Genomic DNA, 12,398 nt, shown 5'->3' with positions numbered 1-12,398 from the left:
TTTTTGATTATGATGTGTGTAATATGATGTGTGTGCAGAAGAGTAGGGATCTTGCTGGGTACCATAGTTTTCAGCATAACTAACCTGAACAGGAAGGGTTTGTCCGCTTGCAGCCCCACCGTATGCTTGGTACACATCCACCACACCATGTGTGGCTGCAACTGCAACTGGTTGTGCATACGAATCTTGACTGTTCACCATTGTCCTGCAACCTATATATATATATATATATATATATATATATATATATATATATATATATATATATATATATATATATATATATATATTACAACTGCAACTGGTAACACTGTAACTCCCAGGCACCAAGAAGGGTATTTTTGGAAATTGTAAAAGATCAAAAAGGGTATTTCAGGAAAGTGAAAAACCCAAAAGGGTATGTCTGGAAATTGAGATACCTGAACAAGCTCTTCATTTTCAGCAGCACAATTGGGTTTATCTTCATTTTCAGTAGCACACTTGCAAAAATTTTAAACTTTTAAAACCCATCTTAGAAGGACTAAAGGTTAGAAAGGAGAAGTAATGAAGCTATGAGTTGAGAAAAGAGTAATCACAGCAAGGTCTCTAAAACAGACTTGCTGTTCAAAATGGATTTACTCCAAAATCTAAAACAGAAACATAGCTTTAACTAAATTTTATAGGAAACTATGATTATTCAGGATTCCAGAACTATAAAGAACTCCTTCTAACTCCAAAGGATGAATTAAATATGAATTTTACAAAAAGGTGTATCACTTCTGTCTCCAACAAGACAGTCAAGTGAGGTTGGCCAATTCTACCCAACTTGTAAGTAGAATTCGTCCATACCAAAATTCAGAGAAGTAAAGGACAGACAAATGAAAGTCTCAGAGTTGGAATTGAATGAAAAGCATTTCCCAAGCTCCGGATATAAAATTTACATTGTGGACAATCACAACACTAGTAAAAGCTGGTGACTGCCCACTGATCTGGAGTCTGGATCAATTCTAACCAATTTATAATTGGAAATAACACCCCATCTGCTCCAGATCTTAAATTCATAATATCAGGAACATATAGAAACTTGGAATCACTCTGGATCCTTTTCCAAGCCTTATAAATGATGAAAACAAAATGACATATCAGAACAGACCCGAATCAGACCTAACAGCAAAGATTCCATTCTTGCACATAGATAAAGTCCTTACCAGTGAGGTTGGCCTGCTTAAGAAAGTTAGCCAACTCAATTTGTGAACTTTGGGAACTGGTTTGGGGTCCGTTTGAGTTCTATAGCTCAAGGTATGATTTTTACAATATGACTATAGATCTGATGGAAAACAGAATCATAGGCACCCGTGATTCCGTTTGAGTTCTATAGCTCAAGGTATGATTCAAAGCCCTTTATTTTAAAGACAAAAGATCTCAAATATACATGATAAGGTTTCTCACGAAGTGTGATCTTATGCTTGTTTTCTATATATAATCCAAAGAAACACAACCATTAATTTAACCAAAAGAAACTCAACACAATTTAGATATCATGATTTGTTACTTACCCCTTTTCTATCGGAAGGACGAGGTGCTAATTCCTTCTTGGTGACAACATGCCCTTTATTTAGACCCACAAAGAGTCCTGTGTTTGGCTGTTTTGGAGCCATTGGAACCTGAAAACATAAACATATATTAGCGTAAAGCAACATACACTTCACAACAGTTCATCAACTTAGCCTATGCAGTTTTAATTCAATATGACCTGAAAACCTTACAAGCCTCAGACTACAATCAAAATGCGCAATATATATTCTTATTAAACATGAAGCTGATTACAAGATATAAATGAGTTTATGCGTGCCAATAAGTTTGTAAACACCAGCAAGCTTATAAGCACATGGAAAGCATCTCGGAACTATAAGAAGATGCGGGAAAACTAAAAGTACAATGAGGGAAGAAAAACAACCTGGGCAAGAAGAATTTGAGACCAAGTAAACTTTAGTTGCTGTACATTTTACTTGCTTCTTGAAAGAAACCCCCAAATTCTTAACTCCACACCGGAGGAATATCACGTGATGTACGTCAACGAGGATGTAAGCCTGAAGTGGGCCCTCAATTCTACAATAACAAAAAGTGTATCTTGTTATATGTAACAATATGATGAAAACAATGTAAAAGGGGTTGAGTATTGAGGTGGTTTAGTAAATACTTTGCTTTCCAGACGAGATTCTATCAACTTCAGCTTCTCATCTAATTTAAACATCATCAGAGTTGGTTCTGTAAGAATAATTTCATGCAACAAATGTGATAGTCATACTAATTTAAACATCATCAGATTTGTTTCTATAAGCATGTGTAACTATTAACTCGAGAGTAACAACACAATATACTACTTGTCTTCATTTTCAGATAAGGTGCAATGGCGTTGCTGTTCAAGGTAATATCCAATATTTTTCCTATTTTTAAAATTACTAAATTACCAATATCACTTATCAGTGTGCATTCTATTCATTACCTATGTTAATGTTACAGGATCCAACAAAGATTTCAGCGTATCGTGACAAAAGGTTTCCAGGAACACAATAAGAATATGAACACGCACTCCAAAATTCAACAACCGTATACATTGGCAACATGTCTTTCTACACTACTGAAGAAAAAAATGGGATAAACCTTGTTTAAGAGATTTATCAATTTCTGAATCTAAGAGAAAAATTAATATTAGATCTGGAGGCTGATGAAGTTAAAGCAAAGAAGAACAAGGAAAGTTTTTTTTGGAGATTGTAATATGGCCTTATGATGTCTTCCAAACAGAACCGAGGCAGTTAGCCCAAAAGGGTAACACAGGCTCATGTAACCCACAACTTCATCCAACTCATGCAAGTGGTGCACTTGGATTCATGGGATCTATTAATTGACCTACTTAAAGCTCATTGCATACCTCCCAGAGACTCGTTTATTATCTCTAAATATGATAGACAAACTAAACTTCAAGTCAAGAAACCTGCACAAAAAAGTGAACTTATTTTTATCACAGATTAACACATAAAACCCAATAAACAAAAAGAGAATCAGACCATATAAATTAGATATGAAATAGAACAGATAATGCTCATTAGAGAAAAGGAAGCAAAAGAGAACATTTCAATGAATCTAAAACCTATTTCCACTAACAATTAATCTTAAAAAATGAGAAGCTGGAGAGAGAACTAGCACATACCAAAGAGAATTTTCAACTGGGGAAGGAGAAAAAGAAAAAACAGAAACCCTAACCAACCTTGGTCGTTGAGATGATGGTGGAGCTTTTCCCTTGACGCAAAACCCTCCATGGTATCAAGCTCAATCTCTGTAGCCCTTCGATTTGCCATGTCCAAATCTCTCTCATCCTCCAAAGAATCGTCCAACCCAACCGACCTTCATAGCCATTTCTATTGATTTCCAACTTGATATCATAAATTATGTTTTAACATGAGAGTGTGGGGAGGTTTCAAGAAGAACAGAGCAGAAGCAACAACGCAAAAGATAACATTAGGTATCGAGGGATAATTGAGTTTGATTAAAAAGGTTATAAAACTCGTAATAAAGGAAGACAAACCTCTGGAACAAATAAAGAAGTAGAATGTTGATGGTGATTGACCATGGAGTTTCGAGACCTTGACTTTAATGGAGCTACTGTTCTACTTGATATGGAAATCACTCTAAACTGTACCCCTTTGATCAATTTCATGGCCTGGTGACCAAAAAACCTTCGATTTCACTAAGAACCGGAACCCTAGTTCCAACAATAGTCAATTTTTGGTATTTGATTGAGAGAGAGAGAGAGGGAGAGAAAAGAAGAAGAACGATTGAAAGAAGGTAAAGGAGAGCATGGCGGGGTTTTTAATTTTTTCAGAATTTCATTTCCCCCTTTCCCCCACTATTAAAGGATGGAACGCGCGTTCCATTAAAAAATATAAAGCGACATCCTTAGACGACGCGCATTTTATTATAGGTGCCCTCCGTGTTTTTTTAGACACTAATTTAAGGGCGCGCAATAATGCGTGTCTTCTATCCTTAAATTTTTTAAAGAGATGACATTTTTCTAATGTCACTCTCCTTTGTGTAACATAGATCAATGAGCGTCGTATTTTGCGCGTCGTAAAAGGCCTTTTTTTCTAGTAGTGTCTTGTAGAGCGGAGGAATATTTGATCTCTTATATTAGGACACGTAACTGACTAGGTTAGAGTTTGACATTGACTTTGAGAGTTATAATTTGCTAATAAATTTTTAAAGTTATACTGACAGCTATAGTTATTAGAGTTATCCAAGTAGGAAATTGTTAGATTAGGTGTCTAAACCCATAACTATAGTTGGTATATACTTGAATTGATAGTAGCACAGTCCTTTTGGGTTATCTTCATACTAGTAACTAGATAGGATGACCTATTAAGGAAGAGGAAGAATTTATTATTTGATTAATAAATTGAAATGAATGATTTATTAATGTATTATGGAAATAATATATTAATTAGAAATCATATTATTTAATTAATAATTAATCAAAAATTAATTGGAATAATTTTGGGTTTAATTGAATTAATTAAAAGTGCAGGGGTTGTTTGGCAATTTATTGATAGTTGAGGAAACAAACTCTAGAACCCTCCTAAAGAGATTTGGATGAAATCTTCTAGGAAAGCCCTAGAGTTTTCGTCCTAGGGCTTATGGATCGAAGGTTTAGGGTTTGTTTGGTCCTTAAGCAAAGCAATTAAGGTTTCCTACTTCTAACCCTAGCTTTGGTTCTAAGTCACGTCACTATATAAAGACCCATTGTTAATTTTCGACCACTGAAAACCCTAGAGAGTAATAGCCAAAAATTGAAGCTTCCTCTTCCCCTCTCATATCTCATCCTCTTGCTAAGTGTGTTTGTGATTCATTAGAGGTGTTACACTTGTGACACTTTCTCTCAAGCTTCAAGATCTTCAAGGTTATTAGATTGTTATTACTACATAACAATCAAAGGTATGTATCACAACTCTTTATTATGTGAATTTCGATTATTTATCATAGATATATGGTTTGCATGATGTTGTTCATATTGTATGTTCAATTAGAGAAAACATAGATCTTATTTAGGGTTCCATGCACACATATGATTGTTTGATATGCTCTGAACCATCAATTTATGTGTTAGGCCTAGCCCGAACTAAATTGATGTGTTCAATTGGTAGTCTAATTTAATCATCATAAATCGGAAATCGAGAAACAAAATGATGAACTATTAGGTTTATTCATAATCCATGGACTCAGTTCACAATGATATCTTGTAGAAACAAATGAATAACTGATCACTTATCCAAAAGGGATATTTTTTATTAAATCGTAGTTTGACAGTTGTTATCAAAGGTGGACTTTGTTGGTTATTTGAAGATTATTCAACCAATAGTAGTTGATGAATTGTCCAAGTGGAAGATTGTTGGAAATATGTGTCTAATCTCATAACGTATTGATATAACTTTGAGAATAATAGCAAAGTCTTTCTAAGATTGCTCTCGAGACCTAAAAATAGCTAGAAAAGAATTTAAGAGGGTGAGATAAATGATTTATTAATTTATTACACGCTAATAAATTAATTAGAAACTTGTGAGAATTAATTTAAATTAATTAGAATTAATCGGGATTTATTTAAAGGTGCATGGACTGAATGTTAATTGTTTAATAGTTGAACAAGATGAACATTCTAAAATCCCAAATGGGAGTGAACAGTTTTACGAGGCTCTAGAATCCTTCTAGAATTGTTCTTAGTAACAGATAAACAAATGATTTGAATTATGATTAAATATGACTATTTAATTAATTCAAATCAGTTTTATCTGTAAGTTACCTCAGCTATATAAAGACCTCCTTGCCCTTCAGAAATCGGATCCTACACCTTTACAAGACCGAGAATTTGGTTCTCATAGTCCCTCTCATCTCTCCTCAATTTTCTATGGTTTTAGTCTTTTGGTTGTGAGCATTTAGAGACATTCCTATTTTAGGTGCTAGATCCTTCTACAAGCAACCAATACTTCAATATTTTCAAGGGAATCAAAAGTAAATACGAATTTACTTTAAAGGTTAGTAATTCTATCTCTTTTGGTAGTTTAAATTCATAATTTTGAAAGTAGATTGCTATAATAGTAAAACATAGATTTAGGTTGCACATACACATAGGGTTATTATTAAATGCTTTTGTTTGCCTAAAATTCAGATGCTTAGAGAACCCATCAAAAACATCTAAGTCATCATTCAAGTTAAAAATCGAAAAATAGATTTAAATTTGAAAAACAGAATTCACGATTGGTTTTAGATAGAAAAAAACTACATTGGCTTTTTTGAAGAAAAAAATGCTAAACTATACTATGCTACATCTCTTTATTGTTGAATGTGGGGTCCTTTATTTCAAGATATGATATAAATAATCTGAAATCACCATTTTGGAAATTATTTCTCAAACTTTTTTCTAGATATGTGATTGTTTGGACCATTATGGTTAATCTGTATTAACCAATAACCAAAACCATTAACAAATTAGAATTATTAACCGAAACCAATTGTAATCGATAACCAATAACTACAGAATACATAACCGGTTATAATAATAATAATTTGGTTTTCATTTATAACTAAACCTCATCGACTCATACACACCCTACAAAACACATGGCTTGACCACCAAACACATTGCTTGATAGGAATTGACTTCCAATTCCAATACAATCCTATGAAATTATGTAAACCCAACACCCCTTCGAAAAATTAGCCATTTTTTTTTCTCTATATAAAAATAGGATGGGCAACCTTTTATTAATAGTATTTGTTTTGAGCTGAGGTGGATATTAGATTTGGCCAAAGTTTCAGGGGTGTTCTGTGACAAACTTTCTATTAACTTTAAGATGCCTTCTCTTGGTCAGTCGTCGTCGTCTTCATCGACTTTTCCCGACTTCAATTCCACTGCTCCGTCGCCGGCGTAGATCAACGATATACTTCTATACGATCATCTATATGGCTATAGTGACCAGCTTCATCTCGTTACTATTTGTCGTTTTGATTTCTGTTTCCGGGGCTGCTAGTAACGACGGCGATTTCCGCGGTGCTGTTTTCGGCGTGAATTCCAAATTCTCTGGCAAAGAACGCTCACTTAGTCTTTTCAAAGCTCACGATAACCTTCGTCATCTTCAGATTCTAGCATCTGGTGTCGACCTACCTCTCGGTGGAACCGGTCGTCCTGATGCCGTTGGGTACGCACATACTCTTAAACGCCGTGTCTCGATGTTTCCTTTTTTACTTCTATCTTAATCTATGCGATCGTGCTATATCGTTTTCTAGTTACATGACTGAGATTGGAGATTTTAGTTTTTTATTTCTTAAATCTCGATTTGAATTTCAATGAGAATTAGGGCTTGTGTAGGGATGAAATCAAGTTTCCATACCGATACCATGATGATAATTGGCATAAGATTCGATTTAGATAAATGGTGAGTACTGTTTGTACTCGAAAAAATGGCATGGTACTTCATCAACCTCATCGGCCTGATTTAATAGAATCAAAGTGTTTTATGTGTGATATTCTGTCTACTGGTTTGACAATTATCTGAAATCTAGACCTTATTTTGCAGGCTTTACTATGCCAAAATTGGAATTGGAACACCACCAAAGGAATATTATGTGCAAGTAGATACAGGAAGTGATATAATGTGGATCAACTGTATACAATGCCGAGAGTGCCCCAAGAGAGGCTATCACGGGGTATTCTTTTCTTGATTTCCTTCTATTTATATTTTTACTGTATCTCCAAATGATGTAGTTCACTAGAATTAGTTATGTTGTATACTTTTTCTTGTTTCTATCAGTTTATTAAAATGTCTCATCTTCTCTCCAAATGCACATTAGCATATTCAAGAAAAACTTGGCGTATAATATATGGACCTTTATGGATGTGAATGCTAACAGCTTTTGACCTACCATACTTCTAACAGCTGGAACTTACACTATACGATCCAGAAGATTCATTCACAGGGAAATTGGTTACATGCTCTCAAGATTTTTGTGCAGAGATCAATGGTGGTGCAGTTACTGGTTGCAAGGCTAATGCATCTTGTCTATATACAGAGACTTATGGTGATGGGAGCTACAGTATTGGTTACTTTGTAATGGATGTTGTCCAGTATGACAGTATCTCAGGTGATTTGGAAACTAAGCTGGCAAATGGAAGTGTCATATTTGGGTATGTTTTCATTGCTATTTATAATGCTTTCAATTCATTATCATTTATTTCATTAGTCTCTCTCTCTCTCTCTCTCTCTCTCTCTCTCTCTCTTAAGTCTTACTTAACTAGCAATGACATCATAGTAATAAGTTAACTATTTAAAGAGGCACAACACCTACACAAAAAAACAGATGAAGTAAAAGACAAGGATATGCAGACTCAGAGTGCTTAATACTTTAAATGAGCTAAGTGAGCTACACAATATATGGTGGCTTGGCTCTTAAGGACATATGAACATAGTGATTTAAACCTCTGTTTGTATCTTACTTAGGATTTGAGTGTTAGGCAGAAAATAAAGGGCATTTTCAGCATATTTGAGTATTTGTTCTTAGTAAGACTCATTTTAAACTTTACCAATCTTCATGGGCTTTTTTACTTGTAAAACCAGCCAATTTCCCACAAGTTTCCATTTTAGGCAACCTTCTAATCAAGGACAAAATGTAATCTACAAAACAAATTATATACTCTCGTGGAGTAGGACAAAAGAGGAGTTCATTTAGCGCATGTACTATTAAGTATAAACCGGTTGAAAGCTCTAGCAAACTACCAAAAACTGAAAATAAGCAACGATTCATTAAACGTGACAACTATATGATTGTATATAATGTCAGGCTAGTATTTGCCTTTTAAGTAGGCTCAACCTAGAAACCAAATATGTAAAGTAAACTAAGATACGGAAAGTAAAATAACCAAATATATAATCTCATTGTATGTAAATGAAGTATAACTAAGTCACCTTTGGTAAATTTTCTTTTTTCTTGAATGGCAAAAAAAAGTAGTTGATTTCCTAAAATGGAAAAACATTGAGAGTAAGTTGCTACTACAACCTGTTATCATTGTCTTTGACTTTCTGATGCATTATATTCTTATATCAAAACTGAAAAGCAGAATACTAATCTTTAGAATTTTTTTTTTTTTTTTTTTTTTTTGAATCAGGTGTGGTGCTAGACAATCTGGGAATCTAGGTTCATCTGAGGATGCACTTGATGGGATTCTTGGATTTGGAAAATCAAATTCATCAATCATTTCACAGTTGGCTTCATCTGGAAAAGTGAAAAAGATGTTTGCTCATTGTCTAGATGGTGACAATGGTGGTGGTATTTTTGCAATTGGTCATGTTGTTCAACCCAAAGTCAACTCAACACCTTTGATCCCAGATCAGTATGTTGTTCCTTTTTCTTTCAGTTAACTACATTTTTGGTCCCTATACTTAGTAATTTTCTTCGGTTTTGATCCAAAAAAAAAAGATTATTTTTTCCCATTTTTGCTCCCTATTTCCAGGTTTCATTTTGGTGTAGTCCTTCACTCTCAGTAATGATGAATAAAGTATCGGTAATGCGTTAAAACAAGAGAAGGAAAAAAGACCAAAAAACCCTTGTATAAGTGAGAGGGACCAAAATCAAAATGAAACCTGGAAATTGGGACTAAAAAAAAAAGTTTCCATTTTGGGCCGAAACTGAAGAAAATTAGTAATCACAGGGACTAAAAAATACAGTTTACTCTTCTTCTTTTGTTCTTTTTTGTGCCTTAAGATTAAATTTTATAAAATGATAGGCCTCATTATGCTGCAAATTTGATGGGAATTGAAGTTGGAAACCAATTTCTAAATATTTCAACAAATACAAATGGTTCTGGGGACAAAAGAAGAACAATAATAGATAGTGGTACAACATTGGCTTATCTTCCTGATGCAATCTACAAGCCCTTGGTCAACGAGGTCAAACTTTTTATACCAATATAAATATCATTTTAGTTACAATAAAAAAATAAAATCCATCGTTTATATATTTTTAATTTCTTTTCTTTTTCTTTAGATAGTCATAGCGCAGCCTGATTTGAAACTACATACCCTTCATGACCAGTATACATGCTTTGAATTCTCCAGAAGGTAATATGTAATTATGTATTAGTTACCTTTTTTTATTTTTATATATTTTTTTTATAAAAGTAGAATGAGTTGTGAACTTTTGATTTTTTATTAAGTGCAGTGTTGATGATGGATTTCCTCCAGTTACATTCTATTTTGAAAATTCACTTTCCTTGAAGGTTTATCCACATGATTACTTATTCGCCTTTGTAAGTATTCAATTGTATTTTTTTTTTTTAAATTTTAAATTTTAATATATCTCAATTCTCATAATTGAATTTTATCCAAATGTTGCAGGAAGATTACTTGTGTTTTGGCTGGCAAAATAATGGTATGGATTCTCTTAGCTCATCAGACACACTTGTACTTGGAGGTAAGTAACCTCTATATTATTATATTTATTTTAAAAAAAAAAATGAAATTTGATTTAATCTTGATTATTAAATTCCATTTCATTTTCTTGTAATGTTTGCAGATTTGGTCCTATCAAATAAGCTTGTGTTATATGATCTTGAAAATCAAACAATTGGATGGACTGAGTATAATTGTGAGTTGTGAATGTGATTTCCCTTTTAATTTTTGCAAAATATACAATTAAAAAAAATACATGGTTTAAAATTATTGTTATTATTATTTTTTTTTTTAATGAATTAATGATTTCAGGTTCTTCAAGCATTAAACTAAGGGATGAAATTACTGGATCAGTGCATTTAGTAGGTCCTCATTCTATATCATCTACTTCAAGTCTTATTCCTCATAGATATTTGATATCACTTTTAGTGATTGCTTTATTTTTACAATTATAAACCTTGATTCCTGAAATACCCCTAAAGGTAGTAGTCATATTATCATATATATACATACAATACTAAAGGATTATTAGGCAACCATAACACACGGATTAATTCCATCAACTTGTCTGGTAGTTTGTCAGCGAACGATAAACTAAAGGGTAATTTTGTAAATAAATTTTTACGATGTGTATCTGATTTCTGCAAAATCCGTAAAGGATTTTTCAGTCTTTTTGCTTTCAATTTCAACTTAAGATTGTATTTTGGACTCTCAGATTGTTTTTACAAGTGGAAGTAATCCAATAATATTGACATGGTTAAAATGATGAGTGGAATTAAAAAAGTGCATTGCAAAAAATATACCTGTGATTCGGCAATTGAAAAGTCATTTATGTTTTTAAAACATCATATTACATCGGAAAATCCAAAAGGGCAAATTTTTCCAACGTCATTACCTGAGATGCACATTAAAATAATATATCATATTATAAAGTTTAAAGTTTATTGAGATACATAAGTTTTTTATTACTCAGCATTAATCATATATAAGCTTTATATGAAAAGGACATCAATGTGGAATCACATCAACATCTAACATCAATTATATACCTATTATTCTAACATTATCAATAATACTTCTAACATCATATCATCATGATATAATAATACGTTCTTTAAATATATACCTATTATTTCTGCCCCAAGATATCTCACATAACACCAATCAGTTATCCCAAATTCATTAGCTGCTACATGACCTTGGGGATTCCTAGCCATGTGGTACGTCAAAAGGGAATGCATCGAAAAAAAATCCATACTAGCAAAGTGGCAAGTAATCAGAAAATGTAAGATCTATAACATCATCATCATCACACATGCAATAACCCTAGCAAAACATTTAGCATAAAAATATCATCTTCTTCAACTTATGCATAAAAACCTAGCATGACAAATAGTATATCATAACATCATCATCTAAACATTTAAACATTAATCCTAGTATGGCAATTAGGCCTACATCAATATATGATATATAATTATATCCTCACATCAAGTAGTACATATAGTATAAACACAAGTCATAAAACAAAAACTTAGTAATACATTTAATTTTCCATTGGATGTGTGCTTAAAAATTCAACTACATACATACTTACCTTAGCAAAAAATCGTAAAAATACTCATCTAATTAATGTAAACCCTAGGATTTGACCATAAAAGTACCTTTAGCATCGTGTAAGTAACAACTAATATGGTACAAAACTATTAGCTTCATAAATTTCTATAACCTTTTTATGCTAATAAACCCTCGTAACCTCAAAAATAATTTTTTTAATGGAAACGACAACATAACCATAAAATACAAAAACCGGTTAGTCGAACCTTGACATTTTATTAAAATATTAAGTCAAATTTGGTCTTCAAGTCATCTATTTTCAACCATGGTTTAATCAACCACGAGTCTTGGCATCCTGTCAGGTTTGAT

The 12,398-nt window shown here is 32.9% G+C and overlaps 1 protein-coding gene and 1 long non-coding RNA gene across 4 annotated transcripts; one reads left to right on the top strand and one right to left on the bottom strand.

The window, feature by feature from the left end:
* Positions 1–1,546: 1,546 nt before the first annotated feature.
* On the bottom strand, positions 1,547–3,225 carry LOC111906228 (uncharacterized). Of its 2 annotated transcripts, XR_008224588.1 has the most exons (4): positions 2,912–3,225; positions 2,180–2,247; positions 1,937–2,088; positions 1,547–1,643 (listed from the first exon to the last, which is right to left on the bottom strand). It is a non-coding gene; the product is annotated as an uncharacterized LOC111906228 (long non-coding RNA). The 2 variants fall into 2 exon arrangements; XR_008224589.1 differs by lacking the exon at positions 2,912–3,225 and having other exon boundaries at positions 2,180–2,854.
* A 3,575-nt stretch (positions 3,226–6,800) lies between these two features.
* On the top strand, positions 6,801–11,186 carry LOC111891244 (aspartic proteinase 36). 2 transcript variants are annotated; one of them, XM_023887316.3, is made up of 11 exons: positions 7,083–7,226; positions 7,397–7,463; positions 7,605–7,734; positions 7,965–8,212; positions 9,191–9,415; positions 9,809–9,971; positions 10,069–10,142; positions 10,243–10,330; positions 10,419–10,494; positions 10,597–10,668; positions 10,785–11,186. In XM_023887316.3, exons 1-11 carry the CDS (start codon positions 7,217–7,219, stop codon positions 10,925–10,927), a joined length of 1,296 nt encoding a protein of 431 aa, XP_023743084.1. In that variant the 5' UTR covers positions 7,083–7,216; the 3' UTR covers positions 10,928–11,186. The 2 variants fall into 2 exon arrangements, with proteins under 2 accessions (XP_023743083.1, XP_023743084.1); XM_023887315.3 differs by lacking the exon at positions 7,397–7,463 and having other exon boundaries at positions 6,801–7,226.
* Positions 11,187–12,398: the final 1,212 nt, after the last annotated feature.

The sequence above is a fragment of the Lactuca sativa genome, chromosome 6 (assembly GCF_002870075.4).
Source record: "Lactuca sativa cultivar Salinas chromosome 6, Lsat_Salinas_v11, whole genome shotgun sequence".
NCBI classification, from domain to species: Eukaryota; Viridiplantae; Streptophyta; class Magnoliopsida; order Asterales; family Asteraceae; genus Lactuca; species Lactuca sativa.
Note: the sequence above shows the minus strand (reverse complement) of the source record. Positions and strands in the feature narration are given on the sequence as shown.